Source organism: Juglans regia, chromosome 4 (assembly GCF_001411555.2).
Source record: "Juglans regia cultivar Chandler chromosome 4, Walnut 2.0, whole genome shotgun sequence".
Lineage (NCBI taxonomy): Eukaryota > Viridiplantae > Streptophyta > Magnoliopsida > Fagales > Juglandaceae > Juglans > Juglans regia.
Genome location: NC_049904.1, coordinates 22183159 through 22204325, shown reverse-complemented (window position 1 = coordinate 22204325; position 21167 = coordinate 22183159). Strand labels below are relative to the sequence as shown.

Genomic DNA, 21167 nt, shown 5'->3' with positions numbered 1-21167 from the left:
TTAGTTAGTTTTATTATAAAATAAATTTAATATATCATATAAACCATATCATTTTTTGAGTTAACTTTTATAAAAAAAAAAAATTGGGGATGTTGCACGTGGGCCTAATAGATTTTCCCTTTTTTTTTTTTTCGCTACAGCAAGTTGCTTTTGTGGGAGGCAGAACAATATTTGAGTCTATTTCATTAGCGCATGAACTTGCTTACGTACAGTCTGTCCTAACTAAAATTTAACTTTTGCCTTTATGAAAATGAGGTTATATAAAAATAAATTTATAAAGTGATATAATTTTATATAATCTGTTAGACGTATTGTTTATGATAAAAATAATTTTAAAATTTATTATAGCACATCGAGACATGTTATTTTATAGATTTATTTTTTTATAATCTTTTTATGACTAAAATATTTTTCATTAGGATAACTAGATACAATCTGATTTTTTTGATAGACTAAATTAAAAAACTTGTAACAATTAATATCTTTACAGATCAGTTTATAACATAATCTTTCTATTTATAAGTCAATATAGAGGATAAAATCTGTACACCAATGAACATGATAGGAGCAAGTTTCTAAAGAAGTTTCAAAACTTTATTTTTATTTTTATTTTTAAATTTGACATGTCGGTAAGATGGAAAATGCATCCACCGGGTTGCAAATATATATATATATATATTTTTTAATAACCCAAGCTAGATTTTTTTTTTAATTAATTTTAGCTCACGTTATAAAAAAAAAGTATATTTGCAACCCGGTGTATACGATGCATTCTCCATCTTACCGACATGTCAAATTTTATTTTCAACAGACACAAAATCGTCACAAAATACCTTATTTCTTGTAGTATAAGCCTCCAAGAAATTAAAGAAAACATGACACGAGAGATTTTTGTTTTATAATATTTTAACTAATAGTCCAATATAAGTAATTAACAGCCAACATGGAAGCAAGAATCAGAGACCACCATCTCTCATCCGAAGATTTCGAACCTTTTGATTCGTTGCAGACCAGCCTGTTGTTATGATATGTACACACTGGTTGATTCCTGAGGTGTTCGAGAGAGATTAATTAACTTGTTCAGTAAGTACTGATAGGAAATTAAGCATGAAAGTTGAGTTGGAAAAATATTATAAAAGTACTTAAAAAAGTTTTGCACTCATTAGCCCATACAGAGAAAAGTTTTTAATCTAATTATTACCTAATCATTATTCAAACACAAAATCAAATATAAATTTTCCAAACTTCCTTCCAAACAAGATACACAAAACAATTCAACTTTTTTAAATTTTAAAATAAAAATAATATTTTAATTTTATTATATTTTTATTTAACTTTTTTTCTCTGATCATTTCTCAAAACTCAATAAAACATTATCTTAAGTCAAATGATTTCATTACTACTATTCACAAACTATTTTACTATTATTTACAGATTCTTATATCATCTCATTCTCTAAAATGAGGCCTTAATACTATTGATGTGGTAGGCATGCATGCTTGTCATAGAAAATTGAAATTGAAAAATTAAACCATAACTCTCATGCATTATGTGTCTACCACACTAATAATGTTACGTGAGTGATACATGAATGACATTCAAGCAATATTATTGAATAACTCTCTCTTTTTTTTATGGAAAATGCATGATTTGTATAATATTAAGGTATGAAAAGTTCTAATACTCTCTTTAAAAAAGTTGCACAAATCCAAAACTCATGAAAAAATTTACATTTTTTCAAAAGAAGTACGCAAGGTTGCACACTTTAGAATTATTATATATATATATATATAGTTATTCTTTTTTCGAATAGCTCAAATTAAAAAAAGTGTCTTCATTTGCCATTGGCACATTATGTTTTAAAGTTATGTTATTTATAAGCATGTGGCCGATAGTATATATGTCCTCGATCCACGCCGATTTACAAATATAATTATATATATATATATATACACGTTTTTATAGTAGTTATGTCAAAATGCATGCAAGATATGTAATTAGATTTTTTTCAATATTTTTGAACGAAACACTAATCAAATCACCATAGAGATCAGGTGGCTAGCTAGGTCATCATATTTAATCCATTATTTTGAAATAAATGTGGAAGAAACTTTAAAAATGCTGGTGATTTAAATGGATTATGAATATTATAATAGAAAAATAATATTTATAGTTATGGATTATAGTGCAAGCGTCGTATATTCATTTAAAAAAATAAATAAATATAAGATCTATGTTAAAAAATTATAATAAATCTTATTTTTTTTAAAAAATGAATATACGATATTGATGTAATCTATGATTATATTTAACGTCAGTGATTAGAAAATATGAAGTATAAACATTACCTGGATGAGCAGAAAGCGACGACATAGTCCGTTCCAGAGCACGTAAATATGCTGGTGGGATCGTCGTATGCATAGCTATACGCAGTAGGGCAGACTGACTTGAACTTCTTCGAATAATACGTTGGTTGACACGTCACTGGGTTCCCAAAAACCCCTCTGCAACAGTACTCGTCCGTGTTGAACACGTCGCATGCGCTCCGGCACGCCACGACGTTCCCGTTGGCCTTCGCGGCCAGCTCCGATGGGCATTGCGTCCTCAAATCGCCGTCGCAACCGGCAATGCTGCAGTTTCCACTGCCGTGTAAGGGCGTGATGAGTATCGGCAAGTTGAAGCCGTCCACGAGGCTGACATCGTAATAGTCGAGTGCTGCGAGGGTGAATTCCGCTAGGGAAGCCGGGGTCTTTCCGGAGGCCGTGCACTTGAGGGAAGAACCGCAGGCTCCAGTCTGGCATGATCCCTTGCCGTTCTTGTCGAAGTTGCAGCCCGTCCGACCCCAAATCCGGCCGACCCAGCCGACCGGCGCGGTGAAAACCATGGACTGGCCTTGTTTCAGCTCGAAACCGCCTCCGTTGAAGTTCCCCCCTGGTGTAACTCCCGGCCAGATTGTCTCCTTGCAGTTGTTTATAATGGTGAAGATTCTTGCGGACTCGGACACTTTGGCTCCTGGTCATGCATGACCATCCAAGGAAAATTAGATCATTTCCATTCCTACGATAATAAAACAGTGCAAAAATTGCCCCTCTGTGCAGTACGTAAGATTCAAGAATGTCTTACGTAAGAAAAATGAATAATTCTACATAGTATCTCACATATCACGCATTTTTCAATTTTTTTTTTCCTTTTTTTCCATAACAAATATGTACATAATGTATGAACGATGAATAAAATAATTCAATTAATTTAACAATAATAAAATAAAATAAAAAATTTAAAATATGTAAGATATGTGGTATAGAAAGATGAATAGCATCTCTAAAAAAATAAATATCCCATACATCAACTTAAGTCCAAATTTAGGAGCTTTGGTAGTAGGAAAATAGACACATAAAATGGGTTTAAAGTATTTATTGTTGTTAATATAGATTTTTCGAATAAGATTAACTGTTCAATAAATATTGTAATATATACTTCGTATAGTGACGATATCTCATGACTATTGTTAGAGACTTTCAAACTCGATCGGGAAAGAAACTGATCAGAGAATGTTGATAAGTAAAAAGCAATACATAAATAAAATTAAGAGCAAATAAAGGAGAAGACAATTAAGATAGACTAACGTAGTAGATACCTGATGAAATCATGATAACCAGAACCCAGAGAACTGCTAAATGCACATGATGAGTATGAAATGCCATTTCTTCTGGCCTCTCTTTTTAGTTAGTTGTCTGTTGGGTTAGTTAAATAAGGTACACAACAAGCTGCTAGAGAGGTAGAAATGCAGCACTTTATATAAATAAAGGTGGTCGATCAGTTGAGAAGAATACGTGTGGAGTGAGGGATTCTAGTGGATCAAAAGCATGCAGTTTTGTTCATTGCTAGAAAACTTTACTACCAAAAGACTGTTAGATTCCTTTCCTGATCCTTGAATGCAAGTTTATTCGGGTTCCATTCTTTACTACCTCGTTACTTCACCTTTATCATGTTAATTAATTCTCGATCATGATCATCTGCAGCTCCTGGAGGCAAGTATACATACATATATATATATATATATATATATATTGAGTTCATGTTTTCACTGCTGCGCCACTACAAGAAAAACAAGTTTTTGTAGCCATTTAATTGCGACGAAAAGATTATTTATGATCAAAACAGACTCATTTTAACTGTAAATAGTCATTTTACTAAAATTAACTGGTCACAAATAAACAGTTTTCTTGTAGTGCGCTTAATTAACTTGAATAATCTAAATTCATACAAGCAAAAAGAACCCCATATGAAATACTGAGACAATGATGCATGCGGAAATTGGCCGGCCTATCGCTCTATAAGCCGAGGCAAATTAACCTAAAGAGGAGCGCAAGGAGGCACCAAAGGTTATAGTCGATCGATAAGGGTAATGGATCAACAAATACTCAAAAAACTAGATAAAGCTCAACAACCTAATAAAGCAAAAGGAAACAAAGATAAGAAGCCACATCGAGATGACAACCAACGTGAAGATAAGAATCAAGGAGGAAATCTAGCCAGGCGATAACAACTCTTGTAAATCTGATATACTTTCAGATAAACTCTTGTTATAGATTCAAATATATCAAAACTTTTATAAATAATATACGTTGATCCTCAAGAAAATATAGAGGAAAACATTCTCACGTACAAAATCTGTTTGTCAATACTTTTTTTTTATGGTATCAAGAACCACAAAGACATATGTCAAATATCCATGGCCTCTACTGTTACATAATGAAGCTGCAGGTCGTCATTCACCCACACCCACAACAGCTACATGTCGTCTAGAACAGATACTAAAGTCTGAAGAAGGATGACCAGATACACCATACTTCCCTTATGTTGATTATTCTGTTACATTTGCTATTTTGTACATATTTCCATAATAAAGATTCTTTCTGTTAGTTGGTTAGTTTGTTAGGAAACATGTGTATAAGAAAATGCTTGTATCGTGCATAGTGATTAATCGAAATCAGTGAATACTTTCCAGAATTCTATGCCTCATGCTCTCTGAGCATTTCCGTTCCTCTCCTCTATTTTGTTACATGGTATCAAGAGCATGAGAGCATCCATCCATGGAAGATCCTCTGGAAAGTTCAGCCGATTCATCTCCAACCCATTCCGCGAACCACTCTGCCCACACAACCCATTTGCCTACCAACCATTCGACAAAATACCTAAACCTAACAGACCCAAGCAACCCGTTTCGATTGGACAACGGCGACAACCCTGCAGTGATTTTAGTCACTGATTTGCTTACCTCCGATAACTATGCAACCTGGTCCCGCGCTATGCGGCGTTCCCTTCGTGCTAAAAACAAATTAGGATTTATCACTAGTGCCATCCCTCGACCCACCAAACCAGAGGACCCTCTTCTTGAAATCTGGGAACGTTGCAACGACATGGTCGTTTCATGGCTACAGAACTCCATCAGCCCAGCTATCAAGTCCAGCGTGGTCTTCGTTGATGTTGCTCGCGACATATGACTCGATCTTCAGGATAGATTTTCTCATCAGAACGGGCCTCGCATCTACCAGCTCAAGCAGACCCTAGCTCGACTCCTCCAAGAAAATGACTCTGTAAGTATTTACTATGGTAAACTTAAGACGCTTTGGGATGAACTATCTATTTACGATCCACTTCCCATCTGCACATGTGACTCTCTGAAATCATTTGTTGACCGATACCAACGAGATTGTGTTTTTCAATTCCTCATGGGATTAAACGACACTTACTCTCCTGCTCGGGATCAGATCATGCTCTTGGATCCATTGCCCTCCATCACAAAAGTTTTCTCACTTATCCATCAGCAGGAACGTCAACACCTACTCCTTCCAACTTCCAATCCCTCCCCTGATTCCATGGCCTTTGCCATCAAAAGGCCCTTCCACTTTACCCCTAAACCATCACTCCAATCCAAACCAAACCAAAAGAAGGAACGGGTCTACTGCACACACTGCAAAATCACTGGACATTCTTTTGAGAATTGTTTCAAAGCCGGTAATGCTGAGCCCCCTGTGTGTTCTCACTGTCATTTATCTGGCCATACGATGGAAAAATGTTACAAGTTAAATGGTTACCCACTAGGCCACAAATTTTACAATAAAACTCCAAATCATGCTGTGTTTGCCACTCAGACTACTTCAAGTTCTGTTTCTGACCTTGAGGATCTCAGTGATGATCGAATTGGTTTAACTAAGTCCCAGTATCAACAATTAATGGCCCTACTCCAGCCAAGGGAGTCTCCCATTGCTGCTCATCCATCCGCTAATCAGATCCAGTCCAACATTCATTCAGCTTCCGCTTCTAAGCTTTCTGGTATTTCCCTTTACTTATCCACACACACACTATTGCACACACGCGACACTCCTTGGATTATAGACACTGGTGCAACAGACCATATGGTCTGCTGCACCTCCTCTTTCACAAAGATCATTGCACAGGTATCTTATTCTGTCAAATTACCAAATGGGACTGAAGTCCCTGTCACTCACATAGGATGTGTCCAACTCACACCCTCCATTTTTCTCACGGATGTTTTATGTGTCCCTTCCTTTCAATTTAATATGCTTTCAGCAAAAAAATTGACTGCTACACTCACATGTTGCCTAGTTTTCTTCTCTGATTTTTGTCTCATCCAGGACCTTTTATCTTGGATAACGATTGGGAAGGGTGAAGTGAGGAATGGTCTCTACTACCTGCTCAAAACTACAGTCTCTCCTTCAACTTTAGCTACCACTCTCTCACAGTTTTCCCTTGCCAAATCTTCAATTTCTGCATCTGTTTTGAGTCCTGTCAATGTCACTGACCTATGGCATTGTCGCCTAGGCCATCTTTCATTTCCTGTTTTGCATTTAATTTCAGATCCTATTGTAAAACAGCATATCACTTCTAATGAAAAGCCTTGCTGCATTTGTCCTTTGGCCAAGTTACATCGACTTCCTTTTTCTCACAGCATACACAAAACTTCAAAACCTTTTGAAATAATGCACTGTGATCTATGGGGACCATGTTCGACTCCTGCCTATGATGGTTCCAAATTTTTCCTTACCTTAGTGGATGATTTCACTAGAAGTACATGGCTGTATCTTCTTAAAAATAAATCAGAAACAAGAAAAACCATTGAAGCTTTCTCAAATCTTGTTGAGACCCAATTTGAACTGAAAATAAAAATATTAAGGACTGACAATGGCAGTGAATTCCTTATGACAGATTTTTTTAACTCCAAAGGAATTGTGCATCACACCACTTGTGTTGCCACTCCTCAACAAAATGGCATTGTTGAGAGAAAGCACCAACACATACTTAATGTGGCTCGTGCTTTAAAACTCCAAGCTGGTCTTTCATTAGAATATTGGAATGATTGTGTGTTGACAGCAACTTACTTAATAAATAGAACCCCTAGTCCACTCCTCAAGAATAAAACCCTTTTTGAACTTTTGTTCCACATTCCACCCACCTATTCTCACCTCAAAATTTTTGGTTCCCTATGTTTTGCTTCTACCCTTTCCCACGGTAGAAAAAAATTTGATCCCCGAGGTCGCATGTGCATTTTTCTTGGTTATCCCTTTGGTACCAAAGGGTATAAACTACTTGACATTGAGTCCCACACCATTTTCATTTCTCGGGATGTAATTTTCCATGAGTCAATATTCCCTTTCCAATCCTTGCCCATTCATACTTCCACCACATCCTCTAATCCCAGCTTTGTTTTCTCTCAACCTTTACCTAATAACATTGATTTTCCCACTTCAACTTCACCCTCCAATTCCACTGCCCTACCAGAAATTATATCTTCCTCTCTGCCTACTACACCCTCCCATATGTCTCCCATCAATTCTCCTCCATCTCCACCTCTACCAAATCCATCCAATACTCAGCTACGCAGGTCTACTAGATCAAGAAGAGCTCCCCAATATTTGCAGGACTTCCACTGTGACCAGGCTTCATTTTCAGCCTTAGATCAATCGTTATTCAAGATTCCTGCACCTCCTCATGGTAATTCCTGTTCACTCTCAAATTTTATTTCCTACCAGAAATTTTCACCCACTTTTAGTGCTTTCTCCACCTCTATTTCCACTGTGTTTGAACCTCAAACCTACAAGCAAGCCGTGGCACACCCTGGCTGGTGTCAGGCCATGAATAAAGAGCTGGAAGCTTTAGAACAGAACCAAACTTGGATTATCACTGATTTACCTCTTGGAAAAGATGCCATTGACTGCAAGTATGTCTACAAAACTAAGTTTAATTCTGATGGGTCAGTGGAGAGATTGAAAGCAAGACTTGTTGCCAACGGTTTTACACAACAAGAGGGCGTAGATTACACGGAGACTTTTTCTCCGGTAGCTAAACTTGTGACAGTTCGGGTTTTGCTCTCGGTGGCAGCCATCCATGGATGGTTTCTTGATCAATTTGACGTCAATAACGCCTTTCTTCATGGTGACTTAGAAGAGGAGATTTACATGCGCAAACCCCCGGGATACAACAAAGGAGGACCTCAACAAGTATGCAAGTTACTTAAGAGCCTTTATGGCCTTAAGCAAGCATCACGACAATGGTACTCAAAATTCTCCTCCTCTCTTATTGTCTTTGGTTTTCAACAATCTAGAGCCGATTATAGTCTTTTTACCAAGCTTGATGGTACTGCATTTACTGTCTTGTTAGTCTACGTAGACGATATCATTGTGGCTGGAAACTGTTTAGCCACTATCACAGCTCTCAAATCTTTCCTTAATAGCCATTTTAAGATCAAGGATCTTGGTCCTTTACGCTATTTTCTTGGCTTGGAAATTGCCCGATCTTCTAAAGGAATTCACCTATGCCAACGCAAGTATGCATTGGATATTTTGGCTGACACAGGAACCCTTGGCAGCAAACCCACCAAGCTGCCACTTGACCAGAATTTTAAATTGAGCAAGGATTCTGGTGACCCCATTTCAGATCCAAGCTCGTATAGGAGGCTCATTGGTCGTCTATTGTATCTCACCCTCACTCGGCCTGATTTGTGCTACGTTGTGCAGCTCCTTAGTCAGTTTATGGACAATCCAAGGACTCAACATTCAGCCATTGCTCATAAAGTCTTGAGATATATCAAAGCTACCCCGGGACAAGGTATTTTGCTACCCTCTACCTCTCAACTTCAACTCAAAGCTTATTGCGACTCGGATTGGGCTTCATGCCCCGACACTCGTCGATCCACTACAGGATATTGTATCTTTCTTGGTGATTCCCTTGTTTCTTGGAAAACAAAAAAACAAACTGTGGTATCTCGTTCATCGGCTGAAGCCGAATACCGTTCCATGGCCTCAACTTGTTCCGAACTCACTTGGTTGCGCTACTTACTTTCTGATCTTAAAATTTCACATCCACAAGCTGCAGTCCTTTATTGTGACAACCAAGCCGCTCTTCACATAGCTGCTAATCCGGTCTTCCATGAACGGACGAAGCATATTGAGTTGGATTGTCACCTAATAAGGGATAAAATTCAAGAAGGAGCTGTCACCACAGCTCATATTGCATCTCAATACCAACTAGCTGACATTTTTATCAAGGCATTGCCTTCTTATCTTTTGCAAAGACATTTGTCCAAGATGGGAATAGTGAATCTCTATTCTCCATCTTGCGGGGGGCTATTACATAATGAAGCTGCAGGTCGTCATTCACCCACACCCACAACAGCTACATGTCGTCTAGAACAGATACTAAAGTCTGAAGAAGGATGACCAGATACGCCATACTTCCCTTATGTTGATTATTCTGTTACATTTGCTATTTTGTACATATTTCCATAATAAAGATTCTTTCTGTTAGTTGGTTAGTTTGTTAGGAAACATGTGTATAAGAAAATGCTTGTATCGTGCATAGTGATTAATCGAAATCAGTGAATACTTTCCAGAATTCTATGCCTCATGCTCTCTGAGCATTTCCGTTCCTCTCCTCTATTTTGTTACATACTCTGTCTTCTTCTAGTAATTCCTCCAAATCCGCTGCTAATTCTCTCTCTCCCACCCAACTTCATCTCTTCATCACTATTAAACTATGTTATGACAACTATGATCTTCTATGGCGGGCTCAACTATTCCCGTACCTCCGCGGTCAAAATCTCTTTGGCTACCAGCTTGATGGCTATACCTCCCCTGCCCAACTGTCACTGTCTGTGCTTTACTGCTTAAAATTAGGCCTGTGATTCTAAGGCATACCCCTCCATTGCCAACACAAATGTGAATGGCTACATCAGTCAGGGATGAGTTATTGCCTTAAAAGAGTTTAGCCCAGCCCATTTTTCTCAAGGCTATATTTTATTTGGGCCAATCCCTTAATTTCAGGCCTTGTTGCATTTTTTAAATCTTGGATATTTTTCATTGGGGCTACTCTGTTTTACTTGATTGATAGTTGTAAAAATAATTTATTTTTTATTTTTTTATTTATATTTTTTTAATATATTTAAATATTTTTAAAAATAAAAAAAAATCAATATACTTAAAATCACTTCTTTCATCATTAAGTTAAAAAAAAAAAAAATTCACTAAGCGGTCAATTTGGGGCGGCAGACTAGCTTTATTCTTTTTCATTTGTACATCCTATACTGTCCACCCTAGCCCAAAACAAATGGTAATTCCATCTCAAATTTCATGCTCAGCTTGTTGTGTCCTAAGAGAAGAGAGAATGTTTTCATGGTAGATTTGATCATTTTTATTAATACTTGATAATATAAATCATTTTAAATGAATTTTTATCTAAGTGATTGACATATAAAACTATTTAAAATGTGATACAGAATAAGTGTGATCGAAAATGACAAAATTTAACATAAAAAATAGCGTTGCTTGCTGTAATGAAAATAGCTTTACGCTCCATCAAAACATGCCGAATGATCAACTGATCATTAGGAACTTGAGAAAATGATTGATGTCTAACAAGTATATCTAGTCAAAGAACTGGGGTATTTCAATGGCTTCTTGGTCCCCCATTGCTAGTATCGTGTACATTAATTTTCTTTTATGTCTATACTTGCAGATGCAAGGTGGGTTAGGACCTATTGATTTGGACATGTAACGATTAGGTTATCCATTATCATCACCATCAAAATCAGGCTGCATGCATAGAAAGAGAAAATGGAAAAAAAGACTGACTTATCGATCATGCTTTATAGCATTTTTCTAGACTTGAGATATGACAATGTATCTATTGTAACTATCTACAATCTCTTAGAAAGCAATAACTCAGATCAAAGTTATAGATATGAGGCCACTTTTATGGATCATAGCATGAGATATGTTTACAAGATATTTTGATACATTAAAAGCATATATAAATCTAATTAGAGAACTTTTTTTAACCAATTATGAAATTCAATAAGTAGATTAGTCTTTTAGGATCATAGTTTATGAAGGGAAGGTTACTAACTTAAGGAGAATGATTCGTATAGTTCTCGAAAGTGCCAGTCTATTTTTTAATAGTAGACCCATTTTTTTAAAAGAAGATGCGTGAATCTTACACACCTTAAAATTATATTTAGTAATACTCTTTACTTAAATCTCTCTCTCTTTCTTCAATCATGGCAAAGAAAATGACTTCTTCTATAATCCAAAAAATGACTAATTTCATTTGATTTACTTTTAAGGAAAATGCTAGTATGCTGCCTAAGTTTGTCGCTCATTTTGACTACTCATGTATATAATTTTTTTTACTTAATCATTAAGAAAGTGATTTTTAGTGTATCGGTATATTTTTTTATTTTTAAAAAATATTTAAATATATTAAAAAAATATAAAAAAAGAAAAGAAGATAAAAATAAAAAAGCAACTTTGTGCTAGCAAGCACGCCTAGCAGTCAAAGCTGGGCGGCATGCTAGCACGACTCTCTTTTTAAACTTCAATTCAATCAACATTGAGACATCCATAGTGAGGAAGTAGTCAAATCACGTACTGGCTATCTAACAAGACATACTACCCAAATTTATATTTCATGAAAATTATTCCAAAAGGCTGAACGAAAACTTAAAGAAAACATAACTCTTTGTATAATGCACCAAATTCATCATAATATATACTTTATCCTTACATAAAAGTATAAAACCAATAAGCTGAAAATCAGAGGAAACTTCCGACCCCTTCAAATAATGTGATGCTGGGAAGGTTGCCATGAATTTGAAATCACCAAAAAAAATAAAAAAATAAAATAAAAAAAACCTACTCGACTTTGAAACTCAGTTCTCAAAGGCATTTTCAACCAATTTTTAACACAAAAGGAAAAAAATAGAGAATAAAATGTGTAGCTATTTGTTTTGTAATATGATCACCAAGCTATCAATGATGTTACTTTATCCCCAAACTATTATTCATTTCTCAATTTACCCATTACTTATGATCATTTAATCTTTAAGATGAATGAAAAAGATGACATGATACTATCTTAAAGGAAAGGGAAAATGGTAATTTGGGGATAATTATGATTAGGTTGGTAATTTGAGGTTAACTGTATTCTATGTTTTTCTAATTAAACCTTAGTTGAACTGAATTTAGACACGTTGGTCCAATCTCAAAACTTGCCACTGAAATGTGACTTCAGGAGGCACTTAGGATCATGATTAGAGGATGCCAAATCTATTGCCCATATACCTTACTTTGAACAGAGGAAAGGATTATTATTATTACATCTTTTATGTGAAGCCAGTTGGCACACGTGTGTCACTGATCATGCTCAGCACCAAGCTCACCTCAAAGTAATGATTCAGTCCATCTTCTTCACTCTGGATTAAGAGTCCCTCACACAAGCACTCATACCACAGAAATGAACTTTTCCCTATATCCATTCATGTTCACTCAGTTTTACATGGGTTCTTTCTCATTAGAAAAAGCCCATGGTGGGCCATCCCGCTCGTGCAGTGCATGCTGGTCTGGGCCTATTCAAGCCTACAGATGGAAATTAGCATCTTTAATTCTAGAAAAGAAAACGAAAATGTATTATCAAGAGTATACATGTCACCTGTAGGGGACACATCTATTTCACCTGCAAATGAAGTTATAGGGGTAGATCCACATGATACAGGCACTAAATTTGCAATCACAGTCCTTAAGGGGTGACCCAGTTAGGTTCCCAGTTGGCAATTATTGGTTGTAAAGGTTATAGAAGGGAAAGAGGTTTAGCAGCATAAGAAGTAGTAGCAAAGAGTGAACAGAACTTTCCCCATCTATTTATAGGATAAGCTGAATTAGTCCATTTCTTCTCCTATATCACAGAGGCTATAACAATGGCTTCTGAGAAGGTTGAGACTGTTATAGCTGGAAACTATGTTGAAATGGAGCGGGAGGAAGGAGATCCCAAGTGTAAATTATCAAAGCTATTTTGGCATGGTGGCTCGGTCTATGATGCATGGTTTAGCTGTGCTTCTAACCAGGCATGCACTTGTTCATGATCAAGATAAAAGAATTCATTGTTTTTGGACTCAGATTGTTATGGAAACGTCATTGTTCAGTTAGTTACTTATGTATTTTTTTGTGTTATGGAATGCAGGTTGCACAAGTGCTTCTTACACTTCCCTACTCATTTTCACAACTGGGAATGGCATCAGGAATCATTTTTCAGCTCTTTTATGGGTTGATGGGAAGCTGGACTGCGTACCTTATCAGTGTACTTTATGTTGAGTACAAAACTAGAAAAGAGAGAGAAAAAGTTGACTTCAGGAATCATGTTATTCAGGCAATTACATCTCTCTCCCATTAATTATTATGCAGCTAGCTAGATTTGGTACAAATATTACCTATGAGAAACAGTGCAGAAGAGGTGCAAGTTTATCACCATCTGTTTTTTTTTTCTTTGGCTACAAACCAAATTTCTCTTTTCTGTTTCCAAGTTTCCTAGTTTGATTGTGTGCAGTGGTTTGAAGTTCTTGATGGGCTGTTGGGGAAACACTGGAGGAATGTAGGCCTCTTTTTCAACTGCACTTTTCTTCTATTTGGATCTGTAATTCAATTGATCGCATGTGCAAGGCAATTAAATACAAGAATTATTCATTGCCATTTATATAACAACAATAATTTTCATTTTAATGAAAGAATTATTATATATATATATATATATATATCTTGACTGACTCGTATTTTCAATCAACATTATTATAACTACAGTAACATATACTACATAAACGACAATCTTGACAAGAGAACTTGGACTTATATCTTTGGCGCATGTTGTGCAACAACTGTCTTCATCCCATCATTCCATAATTATAGAATCTGGTCTTTCTTGGGCCTTATAATGACCACTTACACTGCATGGTATCTCACCATTGCTTCCCTTATCCACGGGCAGGTAAAAATCAGACTGTAATATATGAATTTAGATCAATAAATTTAGAAAAAGTGAAATCATTCACAATTTCCTTCTCAGGATCCATTTTTCTTATATATTTTGTTATCCTATATATATCTGCGCCTATAGGTAGAGGAAGTGAAGCACTCAGGACCAGCCAATATGGTTCTCTACTTCACTGGGGCCACCAACATTCTCTACACCTTTGGTGGGCATGCTGTCACAGTGTGAGGATTTACTAATATTTCTAGAGTCATTCTATTTGTAAGTAGGTGTAGTGGGACACACCCTCGACACGCTTATATGGTAGCTACCAAATACTATAGTATTTGATTTGAGAAATGTATGTAATTATATGTCATATCAGTAGTGCAAATGGTGCATCTTCTACACTAACTTGCAAATATAATTTTTCTTATCTTTATAAAGACTCACCCGCACATGTACAATGTGTCGGTATGTGTATACAACCATACATGTATACATGCATGATAGCCCATGTTCATTGGAAACTATTCACCTTCAAAGGGAACACTTTTTCTTGAGAAGCTGGTACGAAACATGTGGATTATGCTGAGTTGTATGTTGTCCATATTAAGCATGGACTAGCACTCAAGTCTATGATTAATTGCACAGGCACTCGTGAATGTGAAATTTTTTATTAACGGGGGAATTGAATTTACATTGCAGGGAGATTATGCATGCAATGTGGAAGCCGCATAAATTCAAGCTAATATACTTGATAGCAACACTTTATGTGCTCACTTTAACTTTACCATCAGCTTCTGCTGTCTATTGGGCTTTTGGGGACTTGCTTCTCACCCATGCCATTGCTCTCTCTTTGCTCCCAAGGACTGGGTTTAGAGACACTGCTGTCATTCTTATGCTTATTCACCAAGTTATAAATATCACATTTCTATAGGCTTAGAGTATTAATGGAATCATTAATTCACTTTGAACCTAAGTTTTTTTGGCTTTCCTTGCAGTTCATAACATTTGGGTTTGCTTGCACCCCACTGTACTTTGTGTGGGAGAAATTCATTAGAATGCATGATACAAAGAGCATGTTCAAGAGAGCTATAGCCAGACTGCCTGTGGTGATCCCCATATGGTTCCTCGCAGTCATTTTTCCTTTCTTTGGCCCCATCAACTCAACTGTTGGATCTCTTCTGGTCAGCTTCACCGTTTACATAATTCCTGCCCTAGCACACATGGTGACCTTTGCTTCTGCATCTGCCAGCGAGGTTTGGTTTTGGCTAAAACAAGTTTTCATTTGTCTTGGGAAAATTATTATTTATCATTTATATGAAAATTTTTAAGACATACAAGCCTAATTTGTTTTCTTATTGTTCTTGACAGAATGCAGTGGAAAGACCACCATCATTCATAGGAAGTTGGGCAGAATTGTACACCATGAACATCTCTGTGGTGGTGTGGGTATTGATTGTAGGATTTGGGTTTGGAGGATGGGCAAGCATACTCAATTTCATTCGACAAGTTGATACTTTTGGTCTATTCACCAAGTGCTACCAGTGTCCCCCACACAAGGCTTGATGATCAGTAGTGTAACACCCCAAACTCGGGTGGCTTGGAGAATTACTACTTGTCACTCATAATTATGTCTCCCAACACATTCGAAGAATAATCTCCAAAAACTTCATAAATGAAATCAATCTCAAATCTTCTCAATAATCTCATTACAAACTCAACACAATCTTTAATGCAATAATAATAAATCAAAGGGGTCCATAACCTCCCGGTAGTCATAACAACCCAACCAATAATTTCATAAATCTCACTGAAACCCAAGATATTACTAAAACTCAAAGAGATTAAAACTAAGAACACCAGAAGTCCTTCTTCTACCAACATCTCCTCAGCTTAAACACAAACAACAATCTAATCCAGGTCCTCATTTGGACTCTCCACATCATCTGAAAAATATTATAATGATAGGGGGTGAGTTATCAACAACTCAGTAAGCAGAAATCATATGCTAGCGTGCAAACATGAGCATTTACAAAGTAGAACATGCCGAACAAAATATTTTCCAGAGTTAACATGCAGAACAGAACCTATTTTCAAAAGTAACAGAGCGATGATTTTAAGACAAGTAAAACCCTTAGTGCTTTGGCATAACATAAACTGAGTATCATCATCAGATCAAAACAGAGCATCAAACAGAGCAGAGACCATGTTTCACCCCCGTGGTAGGGTTGTGCTAACCCCGGTGGCCAAACCAGGCAGAGACAGAGGTGAAATCTTTCCTTTATTCTTCTCGGAGCCCCGAGTGTGCACACAGGAAAGACCACAATAAAACCACTTTGTTTCCAAAGTGGGTGCACTCAGAGACAGAGAAGTTGGTACCAACCCAAACAGAGCAGAGCAGAGCAGAGCAGCAGAGACAGAGTCAGATACGAAAACCAGTACACCATGCCAAAGGTTTTTCAGATATTATATCAAAAAATTACAGAGTACCAAAACAGAATCAGAACAGTTTACACACGCTGAACACAAAAGCCAGAACAAATAAATGCATAACTTTTCATATTCTCAATATCGCTCTATTTCAGATTTCAGAAACCACATGACAGAATTTAGCTCATGTCTACACAATGCATGTCAGAATATAATTTTTCTTTTTTCACACAGATTTCATGAATAATGCAGATAAGTGACCGAGGTTGATCTTTATTTTCATAAGTTCCCAACACAACACAAATTATGCAAGTTTTCATAAAATCAACCTCAGTCTTATTAGCTTGTATAAAACCCAGCATAGGAACCCCGCTTACCTGACTCCTGCAGTGCATTATCTATGACTTGAATACAGTCTCTATCCATCTCGTTACCTATTCATAAAAATAATATAAACTAAATATTAAAGTCCAACAACACAAAATTGATCTTAGATAACTCAAGACCCAAACTCTAGATCATAATTCAGCAAGTTTAATCAAACTCCAACAGCCAAATAACAATCCGGACAGCCCTCACTTCGACCCAAAATATTCTATACCAATCTCAGTATTGTCCAATACAAGCATCAAGACCAATGCCAATTCAAATTTCAATAACTCACACTTATTCCAACAGTTCGCAGTCCCAAACAATTACTAACAATTTAACCAACACTAAACAAAGCACACTTCTTCTCATTCACAACTCCATAACAGAAAATATAAACTAATACCTCCAAAAAATTAAACTGCACTCAACAAAGAAAATTTAATTCCCCTCTAAATATTCTCTCAACCATCAATCCAATCGACCTCCCTTACTCCTCGGACTCAGTCCGGCACAACCAACAACTTTACAGTAAATATGAATTAGCGCAGAAATACATTTAAATCTCAAAAGTTCTTTAGAGAAAAAAAAAACTTACAATGCTATAATATAATTTTTGAAAGATCACGGAGGTGCTAGAAGCGGCAACGCAGCAACAAAACAGTGCCAAATGCACTGTGGCCGTGGGTCTCAAAAACTCACTTTTGAACGGGTGTAAACGAAGACCCGAGATTGATAGGGTAGGGCTTAGGAATGGCGGTGAGGCTAGTGGTGGTGGTGGTTGGCCGTGGGTGGCGGCGAAAAAGGCGGTTGAAGTGCAAAAACACCCAAAACGGAAATGTTGATGGTGGGGCTTCACCGGTGACAGATCGGAGGTGGGGTTGGGTCCATTGGGTTGCTAGGAGGTCGAGGATGATGTGGTGAGAAGATGGTGGCCGGAGGTGGCGCGACGGCGGCGCAGCGGCGCAAGGAATGCCGCGGCTTCGTGTGGTGCGTGGAGGCTAACAGTGGCGCGGCTGGGGCTGGAAATCGGAGGGGGAGGTCGCCGGTGGGTGGGGGTGCTGGGAAGCCGGGCGGTGACGACCACTGCCGGCGCACGGCGGCGCTAGGGGCGAAGGAAGAATCAGACGGAGAGAGGGAGGGGGTTTGCGGCGCGCGGGAACCAGCCAGGAGAAGAAGAAAAAAAAAAAAAAAAAAAAAAAAAAAAAAAAAAAAAAAAAAAAAAAGAGGAAAGAGAAAAATGTAGGGAAAGAAATGAGATCCAATCTCCACATCTTGGGTCACAAAAATGGTCCAATGGAAACGATTTTAAAACAGCAAGTGAAATAAAATAATTCAAACGCAGTGATTAAAATAAAAAATAAATAATTAAACCCAACAACAAGTTAATTTAATTCGAGAAGAAATTTAAACACATAATAATAATTAATTTAAAGAAAGCACTTCAAAAATAATTCTTTTTTTTTTAAAACAAGAGAATAAATTTTGAATCAATAAAAATAATAATTCCTTCATTAAAAAAAAATACACTAAAAATACGGGATGTTACAAGTAGATTCCCTTCCTGCTTTTTTAAAAGGTTTTTACAAATTAAGTTTACATATGTAAGCGTGTCAAGTGATTGGCATTTGAAACCTTTTCTTCTTCTTCTCCCCCTCCTGGCCCCTGTCCTTTTGTAGAAGCAATTGTTGATTGGTTTTCAGTGGTGTGATGGCCATCATGGCCACCCTAATCCTACTTACCTACATTTGTAACTTGTGTGTTGATTAATCATCATTTTTCTTCTTTTTGAAATGCAACTTCCTTGTTTTTTTTTTTTTTTTGTGGGATGCATACAACTAAATTCCTTTTGATCATCTCGAGTTCTTGATAACAAAGGGATGGCACACAAGAACATGACCTAACTAGTCTGAGAACCAAGTGAGCAGAGTTGTTTTTCTGTTTCTTTTCCTCGTTTTGTTTTTGTCCCCCAGCTTGCAATATCCAGGAAATTCTCTCAGCGGTTGATGAGATACTAAGATTAGGTCATTACTCACACGTATCTTAGCTCATTCTTTCAAGCTGGTACTGATATTCTTTGTTTCTTTTTTTTATCTTGTTATTCCATCCATCTAAAACCACTAGTCGTGTGAACAGTGCCCGAACAATAACCTCCTTTTTTTGTTTAATGCATTATTCCCCTGAGTTTAGCATTACAGCTCTTCAAAACCAATATTATATGTGGCCAACTTTATTTGGAAAGTTGCATGAGAAGGTCAAGTACTACAAGCACCAAACTGATAATGACAGTGCCATGGAGTACTTGACCAAAAGAACATGCAACTTTAGGTTCAAGTTTACACATATTCATTAGGTTCTTCTCATCACATAACTCTTTACATATTAGCAACACCAAAAACCTCACCATCTGTGTTTCAAGTAATCAAAAAGCTCCATCTGGTGTGAAAAGTTGGCATGGAGTTGGAAAGGAGAGTGCATGGTGCCAGAACCATTATGAGTGGTGATGGTCTTTGTTTTGAACCGAATGATGCAAGGGACTAATCATTTAGGGCCATTTGAAGTACTTTCTTTTGGCTCCTATCACATAACCCAAATGAGCAAATTGTGCATTCTTTAGACATGCACTAATCGGCAAAAAGAATGAGAAAATTGTGAATTCAGCCGCTTATCAATTGTAAATTTGTCGATACACAAAAACATCTTATCTAATCTCATCTCATCATTACAATTTTACCAAACTCCCACATAAAATATAATAAACAATTCAACTTTTTCAAATCTTAAAATAAAAATAATATTAAAAAATTAAATTCTAATAATATTTTATTCAACTTTCAACAAAACATTTTATCTCATCTGAACTGTGTAACCAAACAACGCCTTAATAAAGTTTGATTTTGTTATACATGACACTTGTTTCAAGTACAGGGTTTCTTCTCCAACTTTCTCCCCCCTCCCTTTTATTTATTTTTCTTTGAGAAGTTGATGTATAAAGATCCAATAATATAGGGCTATTCTGATGAGAAAAAAAAAGGGAGGTTAAAAACATGGAGAAAAGGTTTGAAAAGCAAGCAATATTATTGATGCCCACCACACCTATCCCACATGAAACTCGTAAAAGCAGTGCCTGGCCCTTCATACACCTAACCCTGTAGTAGAATAGAGTGTGAGAGAAAGGAAAAGGCAGCTCAAGTGATATAATTGGGTGTGAACAGTGACAGAAAAATGGCTCTGGGTCTGATATCATGTCCTCCCTACTGGCTTAGTTTGACCAAGATTTTCCAGGTCATCAATTGGGTAGGTGGTGGGGTCATGGTAAAACATGACAAGTTTTTTGATCAACTTTTTTTTTTGTTGGGTGCTTTTTTAAGGTAGGTTACAATTATTTTCTTCTGCTTTTCAAGAGCAATGAACCTGCCTAATCCTTTACCAGGAATCGATTTATTTATTTATTTTTATAGGACCCTCATCATTTTTTTTTAATTTTTTTCTTTATTTATGAGACTATAAATCAATTTTTAGAGGAGTTCTTTTGACTGGCTATTGAACTTTTTGAGGTCCTCCATTTCTTTGTCTGTTTATGGTTGGTTTTGTGAAGAAATAGAAACAAATTTTTCTTAACATCTAACAAATAGGTATATAAGCAATTATTCATACCCTATTTATAAAACACAGAAAAATTACTTATATCCCACTACATATTGGACTGTAATCTGATCAAGATGAATTTTTTTTTTTAATACATTTAGGGAGGGAAGTTTCGAACCCAAGACTTTCATTTTGAAAGTTGAGAGTTTATGCCAATCAGGCCAGATGTCTTTGGCTGATCAACATGAATCTTGATAATGACAATTTGACACCAGCAATGTGATGTGAGGTGATTATTTGTCATCAAATCGTTGGTTCTTTTTATTTTTATTTTTTTTCCAATAGATTTATATAATGCAAATGCCAGATATATATATCTTGAAATTCCACATCCATAACAAATCTTCCCTTTTAAGATTTGTAGAATTGTACGACATATTATTGAGATTTCCACTTTT

At 36.5% G+C, this 21167-nt stretch overlaps 3 protein-coding genes across 3 annotated transcripts; 2 read left to right on the top strand and 1 right to left on the bottom strand.

Moving 5' to 3' along the window:
* Window positions 1–838: 838 nt before the first annotated feature.
* Window positions 839–3769, bottom strand: LOC109014833 (pathogenesis-related thaumatin-like protein 3.5). Its single transcript, XM_035689883.1, has 3 exons — window positions 3638–3769; window positions 2349–3012; window positions 839–1048 (listed from the first exon to the last, which is right to left on the bottom strand). Exons 1-3 carry the CDS (start codon window positions 3702–3704, stop codon window positions 907–909), a joined length of 873 nt encoding a protein of 290 aa, XP_035545776.1. The 5' UTR covers window positions 3705–3769; the 3' UTR covers window positions 839–906.
* Window positions 3770–5096: 1327 nt separating this feature from the next.
* Window positions 5097–5507, top strand: LOC109005655. The gene has a single exon (XM_018984668.1). It carries the CDS (start codon window positions 5097–5099, stop codon window positions 5505–5507), a length of 411 nt encoding a protein of 136 aa, XP_018840213.1.
* Window positions 5508–13218: 7711 nt separating this feature from the next.
* Window positions 13219–18823, top strand: LOC109015024 (auxin transporter-like protein 3). The gene is made up of 9 exons (XM_018997524.2): window positions 13219–13420; window positions 13537–13722; window positions 13900–14012; window positions 14151–14334; window positions 14464–14561; window positions 15025–15232; window positions 15321–15578; window positions 15694–15894; window positions 18673–18823. Exons 1-8 carry the CDS (start codon window positions 13274–13276, stop codon window positions 15886–15888), a joined length of 1389 nt encoding a protein of 462 aa, XP_018853069.1. The 5' UTR covers window positions 13219–13273; the 3' UTR covers window positions 15889–15894; window positions 18673–18823.
* The last annotated feature ends 2344 nt before the right edge of the window (window positions 18824–21167 follow it).

Bases quoted from the DNA above. Each gene is read 5' to 3' on its own strand.
- LOC109014833 (XM_035689883.1), bottom strand. From the start codon at position 3,704: ATGGCATTTCATACTCATCATGTGCATTTAGCAGTTCTCTGGGTTCTG. The intron at 3,013-3,637 runs GTATCTACTACG...ATGCATGACCAG, and splicing joins GGTTATCATGATTTCATCAG to GAGCCAAAGTGTCCGAGTCC. The intron at 1,049-2,348 runs GTAATGTTTATA...CGAACACCTCAG, and splicing joins GTCGCTTTCTGCTCATCCAG to GAATCAACCAGTGTGTACAT.
- LOC109015024 (XM_018997524.2), top strand. From the start codon at position 13,274: ATGGCTTCTGAGAAGGTTGAGACTGTTATAGCTGGAAACTATGTTGAA. The intron at 14,335-14,463 runs GTAAAAATCAGA...CTGCGCCTATAG, and splicing joins CTTCCCTTATCCACGGGCAG to GTAGAGGAAGTGAAGCACTC. The intron at 15,233-15,320 runs GTTATAAATATC...CTTTCCTTGCAG, and splicing joins TTCTTATGCTTATTCACCAA to TTCATAACATTTGGGTTTGC.
- LOC109005655 (XM_018984668.1), top strand. From the start codon at position 5,097: ATGGAAGATCCTCTGGAAAGTTCAGCCGATTCATCTCCAACCCATTCC.